The following is a 25525-nucleotide window of genomic DNA, read 5'->3' on the forward strand; positions in this document are numbered from 1 at the left end:
CAAAAAAAAAAAAAAAAAAAAAAAAAAAAAAAAAAAAAAAAAAAAAAAAGAGTTTCCTACTGCATAACCTTTCTATAAAGTTCAAAAACTAAATACATACTTCCATATATTAAATATATGTAAAAGATTAAACATATGTGTTTAATCATTAAATACATATTTTACATGTAAACATGTATTTATATATTAAATATATATTTTAAATGTATATGTAAAAGAGTAAGGTCATGATAAATACAAAATTTAGGATAATGATTACATCTGGAGGAGAGGCAGAGGGATAGGATGGGAAGGACTATAAAAAGTTATAAAAGTTATGGTTCTTGGGTAGGATGGTGCATTCATAGGCATTCAATTGTATTATTTTTAAAAATGAAAATAAAATAGTACAGGACAATGCATGAGTAGAAAAAAAACAGTAAGATGCTGAAATTCAGTGCTCCAAGAAAGCAATCATCTTTATGGAATATTAACTATGTCACACTATTAGACTATCAGATTTTTACTTTAAATCCAGAACATATATATCCAAAGTAAATATTCTTCATGAGTAGCTACCATAGATAACTAAAAGTATCTGCATTCTAAAAAATTGCTTTCCTTTCAGAAATTGTTTACAGGATACCCTAGAAATTCAGTTTTATTACAATCATCTTCATAAAAATCTCTTCTTTAAAGTATCACTATCTGAGGCTGGGCATGGTGGTTCACATCTATAACCCCAGCACTTTGGGAGGCTGAGACGGGAGGATCACTTGAGCTCAGGAGTTCAAGGCCAGCCTGGGCAACAAAGTGAGACCCTATCTCCACAAAAAATAAAAAAAATTAGCTGGGTGTGGTGGTACATGTTTGTGGTCCCAGCAATACAGGAGACTGAGGTGGGCTGATCACTTGAGACCAGGAGGTTGAGGCTGCAGTGAGCCAAGACTGTATCACTGCACTCCAGCCTGGGTGACAGAATGAGGCCCTGTCTCAAAAAAAAACAAAAACAAAACAAAACAAAACAAAACAACTCAAAAAACCCCCAAATACATAAAGTAGCGATATCTGGTTTAACAACTAGGTTAGGCTCAGAATGTCTTTTGGTTGCTTCCTAAAAGCAAATCCACCCCCTACAGATGACAATAATCATCACTGAGGATGTTTAAAAGAACAAGACACAGACTCTGACATCAACACTGGAACAAGAGGTGGTCACTATTTTGCTGTGAACAAGATCCCTTGCAAACATTACAGCAAGTATCATAAATATAAGACCGCAGCCTGGCTGAATACAACAACTTGAAGTAGTTTCAGAATACCAAGAGAAAGCCTACTTATCCAAACATAGGCGTCTACTGTGGAAAGGAATTTTGAGGGGTCCTCTAGTTGTTGCATTCAACTTGACTATAACAGCATATTTATGATTGTTACCAGAGTTTAATGTCTGCATTATCTTTAATTTTTCATGACCATACAATATCTATTAAATTATTTTATTCTCCCATTAATTTTTTTTTGTTTTTTGAGACAAAGTCTCGCTCTGTCACCCAGGCTGGAGTGCAGTGGCATGACCTCGGCTCACCGCAACCTCTACCTCCTGGGTTCAAGCAATTCTTCTGCCTCAGCTTCCTGAGTAGCTGGGATTACAGGTGCCTGCCACCATGCCCAGCTAATTTTTGTGTTTTTAGTGGAGATGGGGTTTTGCCATGTTGGCCAAGCTGGTCTTGAACTCCTGATCTCAGGTGATCTGCTTGCCTTGGCCTCCCAAAATGCTGGGATTACAGGCATGAGCCACCGCTTCTGGCCTCTCACATTAATTCTACAAGGTACTATTACTATAACTGATATTCATTCTACATTGGACAGATAAAGTGAAAAAATAAAATCACTTAGAGTTACACAGATATTTTATGGTGGAGTCAGACCTAGTATCCAAGGCCCCGGACTTTCAGCTATGTGCTTAGTCTACTAATCCAAAACAAATATGAACATTGACACCCAAATCACCTACTTTCAAGAACAATAAGGAAGGCAGACTAGTCACGAAAGAGACTTACTGCGAGCTGCAGAGCCAATTCAAACTGCTTGTCCTGGAGAAGTTGTTGGATTTGGGTTGCCATCGGGACAGGGATGAGTCTCCAAACAAAATGATTGCTGGCCACATAGATAATGTTTGATCTGGAGGCAAGAGTAAGAATATTAGCAAAAGATCACAGACTTTGTGATGACACAGGTGACTTTACAATTTTGGGATAATATATAGCCACAGTAAAAAAAGAAATTCTTTACCCTCCTGAGGTAATGAAACGGGGCCTTTGCAATTCAATGCTCTGGACCAGAAGCCTCGGTTCAAATGTTCGGATCTCCACGTATCGAGGCAACACTGCAATGATGTAGGGAGGCTGGTGCTCTGTGAAGGAGAACATATAAAGCAGCTGTTCCGGTCTAAGGCTTTGGGTTTATGGAGTGTTTCAGCTGCCCATTCTAAGATACATTTAAACGGATCTCCAAAAAGTCCCCTAGTCAAGTATCAAGCCAGGATCTTACACTGTGATTCAGAAAGAAAGAAAAAAGAACTGGCATGTAATCCCAGCAACTTGGGAGTTTGAGGTGGGAAGGTCGTGTAGGCCGGGAGTTTGAGACCAACCTAGGCAACTTAGTGAGACACTGTCTCGACAAAAACATTTTTTTTTTAATTAGTCAGGTGTGGTGGCACACACCTGTAGTCCCAGCTACTCAGGAGGCTGAGGTGCGAAGATCATTTGAGACCAGGAGTTTGAGGCTGCAATGAGCCATAACTGCACCACTGCACTCCAGCATGGGTGACACAGTGAGATCCTGGCTCTAAAAAAAGAAAAAGAAAAAAAATTGCTTTGCTTGAGTTATGATAAGAGAAATCTTTTGCACAAAAAAGACACATCAGCTGTGCTGACAGTCGCCTGATCCCACTCCTGCCTTATTCCCCAAAGAACTGTATAAAAGTTTCACTTGCTCCCTTTTCATCAGTCACAAAGCCAGGCCAGACAAAGGCCAGTTGCAGCTGCCCGTAACAATGCATCAGTGGGAGAACCAGGTAACAGAACCTCTTCCTTCATTCTCTTAGAAAGGGGGGAAAAGAGGCCGGGCGCAGTGGCTTATGCCTGTAATCCCAGCACTTTGGGAGGCCAAGGCGGGAGGATCACGAGGTCAGGAGATAGAGACCATCCTGGCTAACACGGTGAAACCCCATCTCTACTAAAAATACAAAAAAGTTAGCCGGGCATGGTGGCGGGTGCCTACAGTCCCGGCCACTCGGGAGGCTGAGGCAGGAGAATGGTGTGAACTCGGGAGGCAGAGCTTGCAGTGAGCCGAGATTGTGCCACTGCACTCCAGCCTGGGTGACAGAGCGAGACCCTGTCTCAAAAAATGAATAAATAAAATAAAAATAATAAATAAATAAATAAAAAGGAAGGGGGGCAGGGAAGGCAAATTCTATTCTCCCTAAAATTATTCTAAGGGAAGAGTTCCACATTTCCAGCCAATGTTGTTTCTGCTAGAGATTTCCACGGAGAAAAGGTGTGATGCTCCACCTGATGGCTGCTATGGTTTGACTGTTTTTATTCCCTCCCCAACTTATGCATTGGACACCTAATCCCCAGTGCAAAAGTGTTGGGAGTTGGGGCCTAATGGGAGGTGTTTGGGTGGTGAGGCTCCAGCCTCATCAACAGATTAATGTGCTATGAAAAGGGCTTGTGGGAGTGGGTTCTCTCTCTTCTGCCATGTGAGAACACAGAGCTTATCTTTCTCTTACCCTTCTCCTTCCACCATGTGAAGGAGCATCAAGAAGGCCCTTACCAGACACCAGATGCTGGCACCCTGACCTGGGACTTCCAAGTCTCCAAAACTGTGAGGAAACAAATTTCTGTTTTTTATAAATTACCTAGCCTGTGGTATCCTCTTATAGCTGCACAAATGAACTAAGACAAAAGCTTAATGGTACACAGAGAAGGTGGCTGGACAGAATTCTCAGTGTAGGCATTTCTATTTGATACTTGCTGTTAAGTCTTAACAATTGTTTTCCTCTATTATATCTAAAAAAACACCTTTGATTCATCTATCCATAACATCAAATTTACCCTTCTGATCCAGTACAAATTATTGGGTTATACTCCTTTTCTTCACTCTTCCTCTCTCTTTTGAAAATAACTTTTAATAAATCCACTATTTTTTCTATACTTTTTGACAAGCATGTGGCAGTCCAAAGCTTAACATGCTGGATGAAGCAAAACAATTCCACACAGTGCTAACGAAGTCAGTATGCAAAAAGCAGAGCTGACAAAACCATAAAATCATTGCAAATCAAGTCTTCCAATATTTGAGAAGTTGTATGGTGAAGGAGATTTAACATAAATGGAGGGAACTTAGAAAATAAGCAACACAAAGCATATCTTTAAAAACACAAATCTCAGAACAAGATTGAATAAGGATCTGCTTTACCTTACAATGAACTGTAAAATAAATTTATTGTTTGTATACTATATGAAACATAATTTCTCTAACTTAGAGATAATAGAAGTACTTTCTATGACTATATGCTGTACTATCTCAAGAATTAGTAAAAAACCACAGTGAGATATCACCTTATCAGCCTTTAGGATGGCTACTATTAAAAAAAAAAAAAAAAAAACAAAAAACGAAAATAACAAGTGTTGACGAGAATATGGAAAAACTGGAACCCTTGTGCACTATTGGTGGGACTGTAAAATGGTGCAGCTGCTATGGAAAACAGTATGGTGGTTCCTCAAAAAATTAAAAATAGAATCACCATATGGTCCAGGAATCCCATTTCTGGGTATATATTCAAAACAATTGAAAATCAGGATTTCAAGGAGATATTTGCACACACATGTTCATAGCAGCATTATTCACAGTAGCCAAATGGTGAAAGTAACCCAACCATCCATGAACAGATGGACGGATAAAAAAAATGTGGTGTATACATACAGTGGAATAGTACCTTTTTAAGTAATTATTTTATTACCTAAATTTTAAGTGGAATACATATTACCCTTTTAAGGTTCAGCCTGAAAAAGGAAAGCATAACCTTGAAGACATTATGCTAAATTAAATAAGGCAGTCACAGGAAGACAAATACTGTATGATTCCCCTTATACGAGGTATCTAGAAGATGTCAAATTCATAGAAGCAGAAAGGAGAATGGCGGCTTCAGGGGCTGGAGGGAGAACTGAGGAGTTGTTAATGGGTATAGAGTTTCAGTTTTGAAACATAAAAAAGTTCTGAAGATCTATTGTACAACAATGTTAACATACTTAATACCACTTAACCATACACTTAAAAATGGCTCAGGTGGTAAATTGTATGTTATGTGTTTTTTACATTTAAAAATAAAAATGTTTTTAAAAGTAAAAAAATTAGTAAAAAGCAAACCACTACATGCATAATTACCACATAGAAGTTTAACTTCAAAGAATATATTCATAAAAATAATTTATTAGTGTGTCTAATCTGCTATGAATTTATATTCCTAATTATCCTTTTTTTTTTTTTTTTTTTTTTGAGACAGAGTCTCCCTCTGCAGGCCCGGCTGGAATGCAGTGAGTGGTGTGATCACGGCATACTGCCGCCTCCATCTCCCAGGCTCAAGCAGTCCTCCCACCTCAGCCACCAAAGTCCTGGGAGCACAATGCCCAGCTAATTTCTTTTTTTTTTTTTTTTTTTGTTTTTTTTTTTTTTGAGGCGGAGTCTCGCTCTGTCGCCCAGGCTGGAGTGCAGTGGCCGGATCTCGGCTCACTGCAAGCTCCGCCTCCCGGATTTACGCCATTCTCCTGCCTCAGCCTCCTGAGTAGCTGGGACTACAGGCGCCCGCCACCTCGCCCGGCTAGTTTTTTTGTATTTTTTAGTAGAGACGGGGTTCACTGTGTTAGCCAGGATGGTCTCGATCTCCTGAACTCGTGATCCGCCCGTCTCGGCCTCCCAAAGTGCTGGGATTACAGGCTTGAGCCACCGCGCCCGGCCCTCAGCTAATTTCTTAAATTTATTTTTTGTAGGGACAGGGTCTCACTATGTTGTCCAGGCTGGTCTCAAACTCCTGGGCTCAAGTAGTCCTCCTGCCTCAGCCTCCCATTGTGCTGGGACTACAGGCATGAGCTGCTGCACTGGTTTAATTATCCATTTTCTGATAAAAAGTTTTTCCTATTATATTTGCAATTTATACTATCAATGAACAGTACAATAAAATTTCAAAGCTAGGAGGGAACTCAGAAATGAGTAACCTGAGAACTAAGTTGTAGTTCTATCATTTTGAATGCTACTGCTATTATTAGGCTGATATTTTTCATCCTACCAGAAAAATAAAATTAAAAGCGTATTGTTTTATATTGAATTTTTTCTTTTCTTTTTATGCTGGCCTCATTTTGAAAAGTTAGTACAATTCTCTTTAGTGCTAACTTGTAAAACATACGTAAAATTTCTTTCTCCTTTTAAAATCTGGCCCACTTGAATACGTTCTCATTTAATTAAAAAGGTAATCTATAACAGAAACCCCTTTGGTGGTCATATCTTTTGTTGACAATAGAGATGGTCTGGATCTCTTTATGTCTCCAAAACTTGGGAGACTGGCTGGTGTACAGCAGGCATATAAATAATGACTGACAAGGATAATGCTGCAATTATTCAGCAAGCATTTTCTAAGTTGCTCTGATGTTTCAGGCACTGTACTATGCAGTAATGACTCAAAGTAGATCAAGACATGCATTCAGACCTCACAGAGCTCCTACAGGAACAGAGGAGACAGATTGCTCACGTGTGACAAGTTGCCATGACAGAGATATCGGAAAGGGTTACGGAAGCACGAAGAAGTGACTAATCCTGCCTGTGGGTCAAAGGAGACCTCACAGGGCAAGTGCCTCAAAATGTACTTCAGCAGTAAGACACAGACATGGTTTTGAGAAGCACCGATGAAGGCCCCAGGCACTAACGAAGGTTGGAAAACAGGAACTCTCACACTGGAAAATCAGAAACACACTTGACCATTATATTACATGCCTCTTAAACTCATCTACCAACGTTCCTCTTCTGAAGGGAAAACAAGGTCCCCTAGAACATCAGGAAGCCTCTCATAAAGCCCCGTAAGCCCCTCAAACTTGTTACTATCCATAATCCTGGACCTTCTAAAATACTGACCTTTTGATTTCTCTTCCTTCTGGTCTACTCATCTCTAACAACAAGCAGAATAATCACCCTAGAACATGATGCTTTTTTTTGAGATGGAGTCTCGCTCTGTTGCCCAGGCTGGAGTGCAGTGGCGCAATCTCGGCTCACCACAACTTCCGCCTCCCTTCAAGCAATTCTCCTGCCTCAGACTCCCAAGTAGCTGGCACCACAGGCACACACCACCATGCCTGGCTAGCTTTTTTTTTTTTTTTTTTTTCATATTTTAGTAGAGACAGGGTTTCAACGTGTTACGCAGGCTGGTCATGAACTCCTGAGCTCAGGCGATCTGCCTGCCTCACCCTCCCAAAGTGCTGGGATTACAGGTGTGAGCCACCACGCCCAGCCAGAACATGATGCTTTTATCAAGATATTCTGCCATTTAGGAATCTACTGGCCTCCCAGACCTTCTCACGGACATGTAACAACCAGCCCTATTTCACTGCTCTGTAATTCAGACCACCTGTGTTAAGTCAGGCTCTGTAATGCCCTCTCCCAAATCGGCACGTCTTTGGACTTCTACTCGTTTATCAAACTGCTTTCTGCCTAGATTGAATGGAAATTTTTCTTCAAGCCAGGTTCCAAACTCCCTGCCTGACGTAGTCCAATCTTACCTATGTAATGAAACTTCTTCCTGACTAATTAAACAACAATCTTCCCTTTCTCTGAACTACCGAATTTTAACTCATCCAATTTAACACCTTAAGCAGTGCCTTGTTTTATCTTTTTATCCAAGACTGTAACTCTTGTCTGCAGAGACAGGGGTCTTTAAAGACAGAAAGCACGTCAGCATGTCCCACTTCACAGCAGCAACTATTTTAGTAATACTCACTCTTCTGACTGAAAATAAAATGAGGCAAGAGTGGTTATATGCTTCCAAGCAATTCCACTGTGGAGAGCTGGGAACCGGAAGCAAATATAAGAACAAAAGCACCTAATGCGTAGAATAGAGACTGACACCTAAATCACCTAAATGTTGTCTGTGCCTCTAAGCAACAACAATAAAATAGCAACAATAGAAAAACCCTTCAACATGGAATTATGACATTAAAAACCCTTCAATATGGAATTACTCATACTGTAGGCACATACAACGAATTTCCACTCATTTCCAAATGTAGTCTATTTGCCAGAGGTCACAATCAAAACTCTTAAAAAAAGGAGGAAGAAAAAAAAAAACTAAGAAGTAAAAAAATAGCAGTAGATAATCACTTCCTAAAATAAACATTTGTTTATATGTTTTCCCCCTCAGCTTCCTGCAAGAACTAGACTATCCCATTTTTAATGACCCTAAAATGTCATCTACTTATAAGAAGGGGAACGGAAAGTGAATGACACAATGTGAAGCAGTCTGCCAAAGCTATGAATGGGACTCCGTTCTTGCAGGAATGGCACACAACCCCAACCCAAAGTGGGAAACAGCAGCTACTGTTGGTCTCACCCATGGCCACGGGTATGTCCGTCCAGTTCAGGGCACACTTCTGTGTGCAGATCCCTTCCTCATTGAGTACCACGGTGAGATCATCCTGGCCCACAGCCACTTTTCCATCTGCCAGAGGTGCAACTAAGGGCTCCAGCTGTTTTCCTGTTGGAAAGAGCTCTTTGATGGACCCCTTTCCATCCACCTATAGGAAGAAACAGAGTGAGTCCCTAGCATTCCCCAGCTAGAGGCAGGAATACAGGCTGGAAAAATCCAGATAGAACCCGAAACCTAGAGAAGCCAATAATATTCCTTGTTTGACATAAGAAAATGTTACGGAGTTCATTATAATAAGCTTTGTTATCACAATGTAAAACCCGTTCTTTTGTTCTCTAATGCAAAGAAAAGCATCTAGCCTGGCAACTGACAATGCCAGGTGCTGGCGAGAATGCAGAGCAACTAGAACTCGCATTCACTGCTGGTGGGAATGCAAAATGGGGCAGCCTTTTTGTTTGTTGGTTTCTTATAAAGTTTAAGATACACTTACCATATGCCCCTTAAAGATACACTTATCATATGCCCCAGCAATCCCATTTCCAGGCATTTGCCCAGGAATGAAAATGTATGTTTACACAAACACTTGTATGCAAATGTCTTAGCAGCTTTATTCAAAATTGCTAAAAACTGAAAACAACTTTTTTTTTTTTTTTTAATTGAGACAGAGTCTTGCTCTGACACCCAGGCTGGAGTGCAGTGGCGCGATCTCGGCTCACTGCAACCTCCGCCTCCTGGGTTCAAGCAATTCTCCTGCCTCAGCCTCCCAAGTAGCTGGAACTATAGGCGCCCACCACCACACCAGGCTATTTTTTTTTTGTATTTTTAGTAGAGATGGGGTTCCACCATGTTAGCCAGAATGGTCTCGATCTCCTGACCTCGTGATCCGCCCGTCTTGGCCTCCCAAAGTGCTGGGATTACAGACGTGAGCCACTGCGCCAGTGGAAAACAACTTTGTCCATCAACTGATGAATGGATAAACAAACATCCATGCCATAGACTACTACTCAGCTATGAAAAAGAATAAACTATTAACACGCACAACGACATGGATGAATCTCCAATGCATTCTGCTAAGGGAAAGAAGCCAGACTCAAAAGGTGACATACTGTGTGATTCAATTCATATGACGTTCTGGAAAAGGCAAAGCTATAGGAGATGAAGAGCAGATGAGTGGTTACCACAGGTCTGAGAACAGAAGGAGGTGACTTCAAAGGGGCAATATGAGGGAATGTTGGGGGGTGATGGTAGTGTTGTGAATCTTGAGTGTGGCATTAGTCACATAAATCTAAGCATTTGTCAAAACACAGAACTGTACACCAAAAAGAATACATTTTACTGTATGTAAATAAGTAATTTCTGAATAACCTGGTCCTAAGGCAAGATTTCCCACCCTGCAGGTGATGTCAGCATCCAAGGTAGTCAGAGAACTGAGAGCCTTAACTCCAGCTTTTGCTGAGTTCCCTTACTCCTTGTGAGCTCTCTCACCATCTATAGACCTAATTGCTATTTAGTCAGTTGCACAGCAGTGACTCCTCCTGGAGTGTGCAACTCTGATGCTGATAAAATTAGGATATTCAAATGATACAAAGATGGCACAAATATATTAACAAAGTAACAATGGGGCCAGGCATGGTGGCTGTAATCCCAGCACTTTGGAAGGCTGAGGCAGGAGGGCTGCTTCAGCCCAGGAGTTTAAGACCAGCCTATGCAACATATTGCGACCCCATCTCTACAAAAAATACAAAAATTAGCTGGGCACGGTGGTAGGCGTGTGTGATTCCAGCTACCTGGGAGGCTGAGGTGGGAGGATTGCTTGAGCCCAGGAGGCAGAGGTTGCAGTGAGCCAAGATCCTGCCACTGCACTCTAGCCTGGTGACACAGGGAAACCCTGTCTAAAACAAACAAACAAACAAACAAACAAAAAACAATGAAGAGCTCACCCAGTGGAAGACAGAGAGAAAAGTTTCTAGAATTGCCATGTCTGAACTACGAAAGGGGTGTGAAGCTAAGAGATTTAGGTTATTCAATGAAACGAACAGTGTATCAATCTTTTCTACATATAGTATGCATATTGGAGAAAAACAACATCATGGATATTTACAACTTATGTTAAGAGAAAACACAGGTTATAAAACAATTGTATAACGTGGTATTTTTACAAATAGGATGGAAGCTCATATACCAAAAAGTTGGCAGTGACTATTTCTGAGTGGGGGGACTATGGTTGATTTGTACTTCCTTTATCTCCTTATCTATATTTTCTGTAATAAACACTTGTGGCTTTTGAAATTTGAAAATCACTTTTAATACAAATATACAAAAAGATAGGAGGGCAGGAGATGAAACTCAAAGTCTTAAAAATACTTAAGTTTATACTAAAATTAGTTTATAATTCCTGAGCACCGAAGCCTTAGGACAGCAGTCCATGATGATCCACTGGACAGAGGTAAACAGCCTTCATCATTTGTCCCAATAGTCCTGAATAAGACATCTTATTTGTGAAAAGTGCTGAGCATGAATGATAACTACACATACAAATAACAAATCCTGTTATGCCAAAAGCTCTACTTAAAGTGGTCTCTTGACCTGGAGTTCGGAGCACATAATCATCTTTCCCAAGACAAACTAATGATATTTGCAAAATAATAAGGTTTTACCCGTATTAGGTAGTAGTCTCTCTTGAAACCCACACAGATAGAATTTTCACACCACGCCATGGACTTGGGCACATCTGGTACACTAAAGTCCCCCTGAAAAAAGAGAGCAAGGATCTGAATGAAATAAATATTTTTTTAAAAAATCATGATTTTCCTGTTATTCTGCAACCTCCATACTGCAAAACAACCCTCGCCCTCACCAGGCACAATTCTATGGGCACAAGGCCGGGAAACTACCCTTAACAAAAATACAAGTCCACGAACTGGACAAAGTACATTTGGAAACGGTGAAAACCCACTTTGAAATAAACCGATCTGTAGAAACACTGTAGAATCATATTACAAGTAAGCATCAACAAGCTCTCATGCACTTCATACCAGAGTATTCATCTGTGTAGAACGACAAGACTGGAATCCTGAACTTCATTAGAACTGAGCTAGTGCAGCAGTTCCTACTCAACCCATGGGCCAAGGAACAGAGGACTCACCTGCAATTCATGAAATTCCCTGTCCTTCCAGAAATAGAGCTGCAGCTTCTTTTTTACTGCCACACACATCCGTAACACCTCCTCACCGGTCTCTGTGTGCTGGGAGGAGACACGCAGAGCAAATGAGAATACAATGACTCTCCCTAACTGAGTGATGACTAAATTAGAGACTGTCTACCTTGAAATGGCTACTAGTCTGAAAATTCCCTGTGACACAGTCATCCTGCCAGGAAAGCTGAGCAGAACACCATTCTCTAAGATGCACTAAGAAACAAGTGACTGAGGAACACTTCCTCCGGAAGGGCTGCCAGCCAAAGACCACAGCACCAGCAAATCACATGGACATTCACAATTCAGAGAAGAAAATCCTGGGGCAGTCCTTCCCCTATATAACTCCTCCCCCCTTTTTTTCTCTTAAATGTTTCTTGCTCCTGGCCATCAACGCATGCTGGGTCAGGCGTGACCATGTGCTAGTGACATCAAGCCCACTTTTAAGCCTTTAAAGAGCAAGGAAAAGAATATTCCTAGGCATAAAACGATGCAGTGTCATTGTAGAACATAAATGCTAAAAAATGGTAAGTTGAGTAGAGGGGTGAGGCAGATTCTGAAGAATGCAAAAATGATAAATTGGCAAAAATAAAGAGAGATGTCTTTTCCGAACAATGAAAAGTCCCTAATGACAAAGACCTCAGTGATCTGTTTAGAACAAGAGTCCATTTAATGTCTTATAATTATCTTCATGATATTGTTACAGTCTTGCTTTCCCAATAATGGCTTGTCCAGGACAAGCTTTTTGTCCGTGGTTAGTTGTCTCTTGCCAATAGCACTAGATTCTCATTAACCTACACACAGGAAATGCAAACGCTTCAACTTCACGCTACGCACCAATAGAGAAATTTCTCTGACACAATTAAATATTCTCTTTGGGCCAGACGCGGTGGCTCACACCTGTAATCCCAGCACTTTGGGAGGCCAAGGCAGGCCGATCACCTGAGGTCAGGAGTTCGAGACCAGCCTGGCCAACATGGTGAAACCCCATCTCTAATTTAAAAAATACAAAAAATAGCTGGACATGGTGGTGCATGCCTGTAGTCCCAGCTACAGAGGACGCTGAGGCAAGAGAATCACTTGAGCCCAAGAGGTAGGGGTTGCAGTGAGCTGAGATCATGCCACTACACTCTAGCCTGGGCAACAGAACAAGACTCTATCTCAGGAAAAAAAATAAAAATTATCTTTGGACTCTCCGTTGGGTATGGATCATCAATGTCATTCTTCCCATCTAATGGTAGGAATGATGTAGGAAAGATTGTATTGATTAAAGCATAAAGCTAAATTTTATCTCGGGTAAACTTACCTGGAGGTCACACGTAAACAGTGATGCTCCCTTTGCCTTTGAAACCGTAGTGATTTGTTGAAATGTCAATAGGTCATGGACATAAATGTTATTTTCTGTTTGGGAGGAGGTATAACATCAGAATCAATGATAATAATTCTCTAGTATAGCCACTATCGAGGCAAAAAAAGTAACTGTGTTAACATCTAGAAGAAGCAAATGGCAGATGTTGGCTGAAGATGTACCTTCAGTTTCACTAAGATGACTCATTCTCACCTATAACCAGCACAAAACATTTAAGAGGTCACCTGGTCTTCTAAACTTGGATATTTTCTTCCTTAAACATTTGAGCTTGGCCAGGCACAGTGGCTCATGCCTGTCATCCCAGCACTTTGGGAGGCCGAGACAGGCAGATCACTTGAGGTCAGGAGTTTGAGACCAGTCTGGGTAACATGGTGAAACCCTGTCTCTACTAAAAATACAAAAATTAGCTGGGCATGGTGGTGGGTGCCTGTAATCCCAGCTACTCGGGAGGCTGAAGCACGAGAATTGCTTGAACCCAGGAGGCAGAGGCTGCTGTGAGCTGAGATCATGCCACTGTAACTTACCACATTGTATCGTGATTACTTCCTGTCATTTAGTCTTTGTAATCAGAACGTAAATCTCAAAGATAGCAACGATGTCTCACTGAACTTGGTATCTCCAATGTCTAGTCCAGACTTTGCATAGAATAGGCTAAATATTTGATCAATGAATGAATGAATGAATAAAGTGAGACTCCTTGGAGAGCAGAGTTCGAGTTTATGGAGGATGCTGCTGCCTTTATTACCCATGTACCCTGTTATACCAGGTTTGGAACACGTCTGTTCATTGTTAAGTAACCACTATCAAATTAACCATGAAAGGGTTAATTAGTTATCTCTTTTCTTTTTAAACACAGGATACAAATGCAACTCCTTTTCTTACCTAACAAGCTGACCAGAATCTTAAACTGGGAAACCACATGGATCTGGAAAACAGCAAATCATGAGGCTCAATTAAACATTTCTGACAAGGTTTAGCAAATGTTCATTCAATAACAGTATTAAAAAGGGACCACGGAGCCTATCCAGTTACAGGGCTCTCACTTATTTTTCTGGGCATTATAATTTCTGTGATTATCATTTCTGCTTGTGAGAGAGGATCTCAGGCACATGATATATGGGCAGAGACCCCTGGATAAATGGAAGGTCAAAGAGAAGAGGATTCGGAGTTAATAAATAACATTACCGGCCGGGCGTGGTGGCTCACGCCTGTAATCCCAGCACTTTGGGAGGCCGAGGCGGGTGGATCACGAGGTCAAGAGATCAAGACCATCCTGGCTAACAGGGTGAAACCCCGTCTCTACTAAAAATAAAAAAAATTGGCTGGGTGTGGTGGCGGGCGCCTGTAGTCCCAGCTACTCGGGAGGCTGAGGCAGGAGAATGGCGTGAACCCAGGAGACAGAGCTTGCAATGAGCCAAGATCACGCCACTGCACTCCAGCCTGCGTGACAGAGCGAGACTCCGCCTCAAAAAACAAACAAACAAACAAAACATACATACATAAATACATAAATAACATTACCAAAATTCTAGTCTGACAGGGTCTCATATAAGTCAAATATTCTTGTAAGGACTGCCATCACTGCTTACCTGCTGAATTTTTTTGGAGAAGTTCTTATTGGATTTCTCTAGTGTCACTTCAAATCTGTTGCAACCTATGGAAAAGAAATAAACATTGGAAGTTCCAAATACAGGGATACATATAAAAACCACTACTAGAAAAATACTGTTCCATACTGCTCTCCTACATAAATCTTTAGAAGTTCCTGAAAGACTAAAAATCAGAGATCTAAATAGCCAGCTGTCTTACGAGCACTGTAAGATGCTTTCAACTCCAATTTTAGAGCAGAGCGTTTCATGCACCTTCACTCAGCATCAGCAGAAAGGATCACACAAAGTTTACTGAAGCTGCAAGGTACTTGTGAGTCTGAAGATCTTATCTTGCAAAATCAGTACCTTGGCAAAGTGTTCCACAAGGAAGAGTGTAAAAAGTAACAGTCAAATATAAGAGCCCAAGCCATGAAACCCAGCCCAAAGCATCCTCAGATCTAGACCAACTAATTTCCAGCAGCTACTCTAAGTCCTGTGTCATGGAGACAGAGCAAACACTCAAACCCATCTCCAGAGCTAAGGCAATTCAATGCGTCTACACTTACTGCCACTTTCAGGTGATGCTACAGCTGCTGGCACTGTTACAAAAAAGGGGAAGAAAGTTATATACCATAAAAACATGTGAATTCAGCCTTGCTGGGGATGACAAAAATATTCAGCCTCAGAAGTCACCAATGAGTCAAAAAGAGAGTAAGTATCATCATCATCATCATCATCAGAGCAGCTATCATTAAGCAATAACTACATACTGGGTTCTGGGTTTAAAAATTTATACTTTTTTTTTTCTGTAAACTCACAGCTCCCAAGAAGTAGGTATTATTATTCTAAGCTCATATCTGAGGGCCCTGAGGGGTAAAGCAGTTAGGTAACAGCCAGTGAGGGAGCCTACAAGCAAACCCAGGCTGACTCTAAAGCCTGTGCCCTGAGCCCACGCCCTGCTACCTGCCTTCTAGTTCATGGACAGGATGCTCGTACTGCTGACCTGAATTGTTCCCCACAGCTAGCTCTGCCCTTGCCCTCTGGGAATCAGGAAGACTCTTTGGGGCAGCCATAAGAACTCATGTCACCAAAGCTGGTCTCACTTCTTCCATGTGTCCCTCAGTAGAGGGGATGAAGAAAGGGCCCTAAAGTTGCAGGGAGTGTGCCCTGGTATTCTGCTGTTACATTTCATGAGGAAAAAAAACAATTCAGACACTTCCTACACTTCAAAGCGCCTTATTATTGCACTTAATAATTCTCCTTTTTTTTTTTTTTTTGAGACAGAGTATCATTCTGTTGCCCAGACCAGAGTGCAGTGGTGCGATCTCAGCTTACTGCAACTTCCACCTCCTGGGTTCAAGCAATTCTTGTGCCCTTAGCCTCTGGAGCAGCTGGGATTATAGGCATGTGCCACCACGCCCAGCTCATTTTTATATTTTTAGTAGAGACAGGGTTTCACCATGTTGGCCAGGCTGGTCTTGAACTCTTGACCTCAGGTGATCCACCCACCTCGGCCTCCCAAAGTGCTGGGATTACAGGTATGAGCCACTGCTCCAGGCCTATAATTCTCTTTACAAATAGAATTTTCTAAGGCAGAGATTCTTAAACTTTTTTTTCTCCAAATCTTGATAATCTTAAAAATTACTGAGGACTTCAAAGAACTCTTTTGGGGATTATATACATGAATATTTACATTAGAAATTTAAATACATTTAAAAACATGTATGTATTTAAAAATAACAATAACCCCATAAGAACCCACATCTGCTTCTGCATTTAATCTGTTTTGATAATTTAATTTGTTTTGATTGAAGTATATGACAAAAAATCTGTCCTCATGTAGATATACAGTTGAAAAGGGAAAAGTACTTTAATAGATTTTTCAGATTGTTCTTTGACACTATACCAACACTTAACAAATGTAATTTCTCGTAAAGTGAAATCTCATACTTGTCAATGAACTTTTCATTTTCTGTCACGTCAAAAAACATTGGTCTACCTTACACTTTGAATGTATCTTTTACTCACACATGATTTTAAAACTTCATGCATTCGTCATCTGGAAAATGTTGGTTTACTGAGTTATGCAGATTTTCCAATCCAGACCTACATTTCATTATAGGATGTTAAAAAATGACATTCATTATTATCACCCCCAATCTCATCAGAAAAAATCTTTAATTATGGAGAAGCTGTCACACTCAGTGGGGTGAACACAAGTTTTCCACAATTCTATTTTTTTTCTTGAAAGCTCTAACTTTATTGTTCACAACAAATACTGCCAGTTCCTTTACCTTAAAGTAACAGATTCCCTTTGCTCATTAAAAACAAAACAAAACAAAACAAAACAAACCTTCCAAATATCCAAATGGTCTGAAAAAACCACAACCTGTCACTCTTTCAAACAAAAACAATACTCCATGAAAAAAGCAGCCAGTTTAGCTCATAACTCAATCACACAAGCATTTTTCCCTCAAGACAGCCATCGGACTTCACACCTTAGCACACAGCAGAAGTACTGTATGTGTACTTCTCATTATATCACAAGAGATTACTAAAAAGATGTGTTGCCAAAAGTCAAAATACAATAAAAATAACAACTTTTACTGCCTAACCAAGAACATTCTTAAGTGAAACTAGCTTTCTCACACACACACACACACACACACAACTGGCCGGGCGTGATGGCTCATGTCTATAATCCCCGCACTTTGGGAGGCCGAGACAGGTAGGTCACCTGAGGTCAGGAGTTCAAGAACAGCCTGGCCAACATGGAGAAATACTGTCTCTAATAAAAATACAAAAATTAGCCATGTGTGGTGGTGAGCGCCTGTAATTCCAGTTACTCAGGAGGCTGAGGCACGAGAATTGCTTGAACCTGGGAGGGGGAGGTGGCAGTGAGCCGAGATTGCGCCATTGCATTCCAGCTTAGGTGACAAGAGTGAAATTTCGTCTCAAAAAAAAAAAAAAAAAGAAAAAACAACAACAACCCATCACTTGAGGCAAGGAGTTTGAGGCCACCCTGGGCAACAAGAGACACCTCACCTTTATGAGGAGTAAAACCTATCTGGGCATGCTGGTGTGTGCTGGTGGTCCTAGCTGCTTGAGAGGCTGAGGCAGGAGGATCGCCTGAGCCTAGGAGTTACAGGTTGCAGTGAGTCACGATTGTGCCACTGCACTCTAGTCTGAGTGACAGAGTGAGCCCATCTCAAACAAACACAAACAAAAACCCACGGTGAGCACATGGTGAGAATTACACAATGACTATTAGTACAGCTTGGTACCACTTTTTTTTTCTTGTTTTTTTCAAGTCTCTATTTGAAGTTAGGTGCTACTGTTCTGATTTGTGTTCAGGTGCCCACCAGTTTTAATCACCATTCCTTTTGCATCATCATTGTAAATGTCAATACAGTGGGGAAAAAAAAATGAAATGTTTCAGTGTTTTTGCAAACTTGGTTTTGTCCTTGTAGGTCCTCTGAAAGGATCTTGGGGATCCCCAGGGGTCTAGAGACCACACTTTGAGAACGCTGCTCAGCACGACTGAAATAAACCTAGAGTTGTAAAGGCCTCAGACATGAACTAATCTAACCCCTCTCAGTTCAATATAAGAGTAGACTGGGCTGGGCACAGTGGTTCACGCCTGTAATCCCAGCACTTTGGGAGGCTGAGGTGGGCGGATCACTTGAGGTCAGGAATTCCAGACTAGCCTGGCCAAGATGGTGAAACCCTGTCTCTAAAAAAATATAAAAATTAGCTGGGCATTGTGGCACGCATCTGTAGTCCCAGAACTTTGGGAGGCTGAGGTGGGCAGATTACTTGAGCCCAGGAATTCAAGTCCAGCCTGGGCAATCTGGCGAAACCCCATCTCTACAAAAGATACAAAAATGGGTTGGACATGTTGGTGTGTGCCTGTGGTCCCAGCTACCTGGGAGGCTGAGGTGGGAGGATGGTTTGAACCCAGGAGGTTGAGGCTAGTGAGCCAGGATAGCGCCACTACACTCCAGCCTAGGCAACAGAGCAAGACCCTGTCTCAAAAAATAAAGGAGTAAAATGAAGCCTAGAGATGTCTGTTGAGAAATGTTTATATTCATGTTTGAGAATTAACCAATTCAAAACACATTTATTGAATAATTACTAGGCTAGACATATCAGAGGATAAAAATGTCACTGGCTCAACTGAGCTCCAGGGAAATGACTCAGATCAGATCAGAGCCCACGATCCCTAGCCCTAGTCTTTTCTTAACCCTATTATCCCCTCCCTTTCCTCAGAAAGACAGTCTACCCATAGATCTATTTAGGCTTGAAATATCTCAAATCTAGAAACCAAACTAACCCTAGAACTAATTTACACAGGCCCAGGTCTATTTCTGGCCCACACCAGGCCAGAGCTGGGCCAGAACTACACTGTTCACCAAGAGTACAGGGAAAAATGACATTTCTTGAAGAAAAAGTTTCAAATCAGAGTTTGATTTCCTAATTGTCTATATTTAAGCTACCTATGGAGAAACTGAGGCCCAGGAACATTAACTAATTTGTCAAAGTTGACATGATAAAATGATCACAGAGCAAGGAATAGTCGCCACCAAGGTTCCAAGCCAGATTAACGCTCATATTACCAGTTTAGGTCTATACTGTGTTGAAAGACTTCATTTGTAAAGTCTTGTTTTCAATTTCTGATCACCACTTACATCTGAAAGTAGAGAGTCAAAAAACAGTTGTTGAATGCTGAATAAGATAAGCATTTTTAGCTTTAAAATTAAAATGTGAGCTTAATTTTAAAATTATAGACCAGGCAAATATCACAGAATGCAAATATTTTGGCTCTGAGAACTAAAAAAAAAAATTTTTTTCGAGACAAGATCTGTTGCTAAGGCTGGAGAGCAATGGTGTGATCACAGCTCACTGCAGCCTCAACCTCCTGGGCTCAAGCGATCCTCTCAGCTTAGCCTCCAGAGCAGCTGGAATTATAAGCACGTGCCACCACAGCCAGCTAATTTTTAGTAGAGAGGGTGTCGCTATGTTGCCCAGGCTGGTCTCGAACTCTTGGCCTCAATCATTCCTCCTACTTCAGTCTCCCAAAGTGCTCAGATTATAGGCATGAGCCACTTCGCCTGGCCAAGAATTAAAAATTTGAAACATTAAAACAAAGATCAACAATGTACTGCCCAAGGGCCAAATTGAGGCCTTTGCATGTTTTTGTAAATAAAGTTTTATTGGAACATAACCACACCTATTCATTATATATTGCTTACAGCTGCTTTCATGTTACAATGGCAGAGTTAAGTACTTACAACACTGCAAAGCCTAAAATATTTATTCTTTGGACCTTTTCAGAACAAGTTTGCTGACCCCTGATTTAGAGGACAGTTGAAAAACTTGGAAATGAAATAAATTCTCTATTTTGTTCTCTGGTTTATTTTCTTACCCTGCTGCAGAAACTGACCAGGATATCTTCCTCTTTGCCGGGTGCACTGGTAAGGTGCTTTTTCCCCCAATGTTACCCTTGCTCCAGGTTCCAAAAGAGAGCTCTATTTATCTTAAGCTGTCTCTTAAGCTATTTATCAGAGAAATATATAGTAGATTGAAAGGTATGAAATTAACTGCAGATTTCTGTAGAGTGGCTTCAGGGCATAATACCTAAACACATCTATTCTCCATAAAGAGAGCACAAAAATGAAAACAGGGAAGGGCAGTGAGGTACTTTCTGCCCCAATTAAAAAACACTCTTTAACAGAATACATTTCAAATACTTTAGTTATTACTCTACGTTACTGACAGTCACATTTGATTAGAACTTTAGTTTTCACAGTTTCTTCAAGCCTATTATTGCATCTGCCCCAAGAACTTCGTGAGACAGAGAGTTTATAGAAAACCGATGTTGGAAAGAACCTGCTCACAGTCACGCAGCTGGGGGAAGTGCACATGAACACAAACCCTGGTCCTCTCTTCCTGGTCTACCCCTCATAAGCTAACAAGATATTTTAAACCAATGTTTCCTAATTTTTTTTCCTACCACCACACCATATATACAGGAGTCTTATTCCCATTAATAGTATTTCTTATTACTGGTAGTGAGTCTCTAAGAAAAGAGGAGGAAAACCACCACCTCCTCTTTTCTTAGAGACTCACTACCGGTAATAAGTAATTCAGTAATAAGTAAACCAGCAACTCATCCTCACCTCCCAGATGTAGGCAGGGCAATACAGTTTGAAGGAGAAAAGCCCTAGGCATTCTCAAGTCTTCTCCCCATTTTCCCACCGTGCTCCCTCTAACCTTCACTCTCTTTCAATGGTCCAGGAATAAGTGATTTCACCATTGTATACTAGCTGACTATTAAAACATTATTATTATTATTATTTTTCATGAGCAATACGCACTTACCAACGTCCTTCCGAATCCTATAGAGAAGAAGATGTCCTTGTTTGGTTCCCACAAGAAGCCATTCCTCTGGAAAAAAAACAGCTTTGAGAAAGGTCAGTCAGCTTGAGTATAACCCTATTTCTTTAGCTGGGGCTTGTAACCAGAAATCAATGTGTCAAGAAAATGAGTTGCTTTTGATAGCAGGTGTTTTGCAAAGCTAAGGAATGTTTATACTCCTGTTTGAGAATCAACCAATTAAAAATACATTTATTGAATAATTACTAGGCTAGACATATCAGAGGATAAAAATGTCACTGGCTCAATTAATATTAAACTAATAAAAAAGACAGAAGGGCTTTGTATGTTTAAGATTAAATGATTGATTTTTATTTTTTATTTTATATATACTTATATTAAGATATATATCTTTAGATCTATATTTTTTAATTCAGCTAAAAAGAATATGATGAAAGTTTATAAAATCACAAAATGGAAGTACAAATGTGAAACCAGGTATCCAACCTCAGAAATAATAGCTAAGAGGCATCCTTTAAATGCTTTTACTTTCAGGAAAATAAATGATATAGCGTAATAGGCTTACAGAATTCATTATCTCAAAAGATAGTCTAGTAGAAAATGTTTAATAACAAGTGTTGATGAGAATATAAAGACATTAGAACCCTCATACACTGCTGGCAGGAATGTAAAATGGGACAGCCACTTTGGAAAAGTCTCGCAGTTCCTCAAAAGGCTAAACATAGCTACCCTGGGAACCAGCAATTCCACTCCTGGGTACACACCCAACAGAAATGAAAACATATTCTACACAAAAACTTGTACACAAATGTTCACAGCAGTATTATTTGTAATAGCTAAAAGATGGAAACAAACCAAATGTCCACCAACTGATGAATGAATAAACAAAATGTGGCATGTCTATATAATGGAATATTAGCTAACAATGAAAAGAAAGGAAGTATGGATAGATGCTGCAACATAGATGCACCTGAAAACATGATGCTTACTGAAGGAAGCCAGACCACAAAAGGCCACGTGATTCCATTTATATCAAATGTCCAGAGTAGGCAAATCCACAGAGGTAGAAAGATTAGTGGTTGCCCAGGGTTGGTGGGCTTGGGGGAAAATGGAAAGTAAATACTAATGGGTACCGAGTTTCTTCTGAAAGTGATGAATATGTTCTAAAATTAATTGTGGTGATAGTTGCACAACTCTGTGAATGTACTAAAAACCATTTAATTGTACACTTTTTTTTAACTTTTATTTTTTTAAGATAGGGTTCCACACTGTCGCCCAGGCTAGATAGCAGTGGCGTGATCATGGCTCACTGCAGCCTCCACCTCCCTGGCTCAAGTGATCCTCCCACCTCAGCCTCCTGAGTGTGATCATGGCTCACTGCAGCCTGTGCCTCCTGGGCTCAAGTGATATGCCCACCTCAGCCTCCCGAGTGGCAACAACTGCAGGCATGCACAACCACGCTCAGTTATTTTTTAAAAAATTTTTATAGAGATGAGGGCTCACAATATTGCCCAATCTGGTCTCCAACTCTTGACCTCAAGCAATGCCCCTTCAGCTTCCCAAAGTGTTGGGATTATAGGGGTGAGCCACTGTGCCCAGGCAAATTGTACATTTTAAAAGATGGTCTAGGCTAGTGGTTCTTAAACTTTAGTGTGTCACAATTATTTGAGAGTTTGTTAAAACAGAATGCTAGGCTCTACCCCAGAGCTTCTGATTCAGTAGGTCTAAAAGTAGGCCCAGGAATTTTCATTTCTAACGACTTCCCAGATGATGCTGATGCTGGTGGTTGAAGGACCACGTTGTGGGAGGCACTGGTCTAGGTAAAAAGAGGCTCCGAAAGAGTTTAAATAACTACCCTGACAGACCCAAATTACGTCATTCGAGGAAGGTAAGCATGTACAGATACTTCCTTCGCTTTTTGATAACATAAAGGTCCCTCATTCCTTTCATAAACTCTGTTGATTCTGGATCTCTGCAAAATAAAATCTTGCATAATGGGACAAATAGATAACTTTTATTGCACATGTATTGTGTTCCAGGAAATGCTAAGCACATCTGTTAGTTCACTAATCCTCACAACTATCCCTTGAAGTAAGTCCTTTTTTCCAATCCCCATTTTATAGATGAGGAAGTTGAGGCCTAGGGAATACATAACTTTTCCAGAGTCACACATGTGGCAAGCAGCAGAGTTGGGATCCCAACCCCAATTTGTCTGATTCCCAACCACATGCTGTGATGTACTTACTAAGGCACCCATGTCAAAAGAATGGGTGTCAGCCAAAGGTTGTCTGAAACACAGTAGTTATATTTATTAAAACAGGTCAGCATCTACATTCTTTATCTAAAGGATCAGTAATACTTCTCCAGGATGATGTTCTTAGGCATCCAGAAAAACAGAGTGATTCTACTTTTTTTGATTTGTGGTCTTAAAGGAAAGGCAGGTCACAAAAAGTAACACTGTGTGCTCTTAATAACATTAAGTTGAAATCAGAAATAACAGCAGCTCTAATGAAGGCTGGAGATTTATGCTGGGACAGAACATGAAAAAGTAAAAGAATTCATTTTGCAATGCTTGCTTTGTAAAATATATTATCTTTGGAATTTTATTTATAGATATCATGATATCAGGCAATTTGGCAATACTAAAGTTGATTTTTAGGCCACCCACTGATATTTAAGATATAAATAAAATGAAGTGGAAATTTTTTAAAAATCCCCTCATGCATAAAAATCTGTAACCAAAAGGCCAACATAATGTTCACCATCTTCCCCATCCTTCTCTCTCCACTCTGTCCCCCAAGTCCCCGCCAGTTCCTGTTTTTCTTTATCTATTTTAATAGCCTCAGCTTCCTCCCAAGTTGGCCAGGGTCTATCAATTTTACCTCTAATGGTTCCTCATGACAGCCTCCTCCTGTAGAGTCTCTCCAGGGACCCCTGTGACAGCTTCAACTGGTCTCATTCACTCCATGCATTCTCTCACATTTGCTGTCAGTTACCTTAGAGCAGATCTCTGAAGCTGTCACACTGGGGCTTAAAAAATCTTAGGAAGCTACACTACCAAAATATGAAGTCAAATTCCTAAACATGACATTCAAGAGTCTATTTTCCATTTTTATTGAAATGTTTGTTGCCAATAGATTTTTAGATTAATTTACTTTTTTTTCTTGTGAACTCAAACTAAGACATGTCAAAACATTTTTAAAAATCAAATGTCTAGGGGCCGGGCATGGTGGCTCACACCTGTAATCCCAGCAGTTTGGGAGGCCGAGGTGGGCGAATCACCGGAGGTCAGGAGTTTAACACCAGCCTGGCCAATATAGTGAAACCCCAACTCTAGTAAAAAATACAAAAATTAGGCCAGGTGTGGTGGCTCACGCTTGTAATCCCAGCACTTTGGGAGGCCAAGGCAGCAGATCACCTGAAGTCAGGAGTTCAGGACCAGTTCAATATAGTGGAACCCTGTCTCTACTAAAAATACAAAAACAATTAGCTGGGCATGGTGTGTGTGCCTGTAATCCCAGCTACTCAGGAGACTGAGGCAAGAGAATCGTGTCAACCCCGGAGGGAGAGGTTGCAGTGAGCTGAGATCGCACCACTGTACTCCAGCCTGGGTGACAGGGCAGGACTCCTGTCTCAAAAAAAAAAAAAAAAAAAATTAGCCAGGTGTGGTGGCGAGCACCTGTAATCCCAGGTACTCGGGAGGCTGAGCCAGGAGAATCACTTGAACCCAGGAGGCAGAGGTTGCGCCACTGCACTCCAGCCTAGGTGACAAGTGTGAAACTCCACCTCAAAAAAAAAAAAAAAAAAAATCAAATGTCTATTCTACTGGTCATAAAAGGGAATCATTCTGATGTATTAAATTCACTGAAAACTTTTAAATCAACCTGATTGATTAAATGTGCCATCAGCCAGAGGACCTGTCCCATGTTGGGTCCTCCACGCTCTAAGACACGTTATTTAACACAGCTGTGCATGCACAACACAGAGAACGACAAGCCTGCAGAGCACGTGCAGCATGGGGTGGACAGACCCTTCTGAGACTCAAGACAGTAACACACAACAGAAAGCGAGACATATTACGCAAACACATAACGCACACACAAGCAAAGCAGTATCAGCCCTGGAAAACTGCTGACGGCCTAACCCTGAGCCACAGGTTGACTTAATTCCTCCTGGGAAGGAGGGCTAGGCCCTGTTGCTCATAATTACCCTAATGGAACTCCTTCCAACAGTGCAATGCAGTCCAGCTTCATGTAATAAATTCCATTTCTGGCCCAATGCTGGCCACTGCAGGGAACACAAAGATGAAT

The 25525-nt window shown here is 40.9% G+C and overlaps 1 protein-coding gene across 2 annotated transcripts in view; it reads right to left on the bottom strand.

Moving 5' to 3' along the window:
- The window catches only part of VPS39 (VPS39, HOPS complex subunit), a 47668-nt gene that overhangs the window by 17715 nt on the left and 4428 nt on the right, over nt 1-25525 (bottom strand). The window contains exons 2-11 of one of the 2 annotated variants that reach the window (XM_025389689.1): nt 21201-21266; nt 15386-15418; nt 14820-14884; nt 14113-14155; nt 13168-13262; nt 11814-11912; nt 11326-11418; nt 8633-8816; nt 2272-2392; nt 2040-2160 (exon numbers count right to left, since the gene is read on the bottom strand). In XM_025389689.1, coding sequence (XP_025245474.1) covers nt 2040-2160; nt 2272-2392; nt 8633-8816; nt 11326-11418; nt 11814-11912; nt 13168-13262; nt 14113-14155; nt 14820-14884; nt 15386-15418; nt 21201-21266 — 920 coding nt within the window. The remainder of the gene's footprint in view (nt 1-2039; nt 2161-2271; nt 2393-8632; nt 8817-11325; nt 11419-11813; nt 11913-13167; nt 13263-14112; nt 14156-14819; nt 14885-15385; nt 15419-21200; nt 21267-25525) is intronic. The other variant, XM_025389690.1, reaches the window with a different exon arrangement.

The sequence above is a fragment of the Theropithecus gelada genome, chromosome 7a (assembly GCF_003255815.1).
Source record: "Theropithecus gelada isolate Dixy chromosome 7a, Tgel_1.0, whole genome shotgun sequence".
NCBI classification, from domain to species: domain Eukaryota; kingdom Metazoa; phylum Chordata; class Mammalia; order Primates; family Cercopithecidae; genus Theropithecus; species Theropithecus gelada.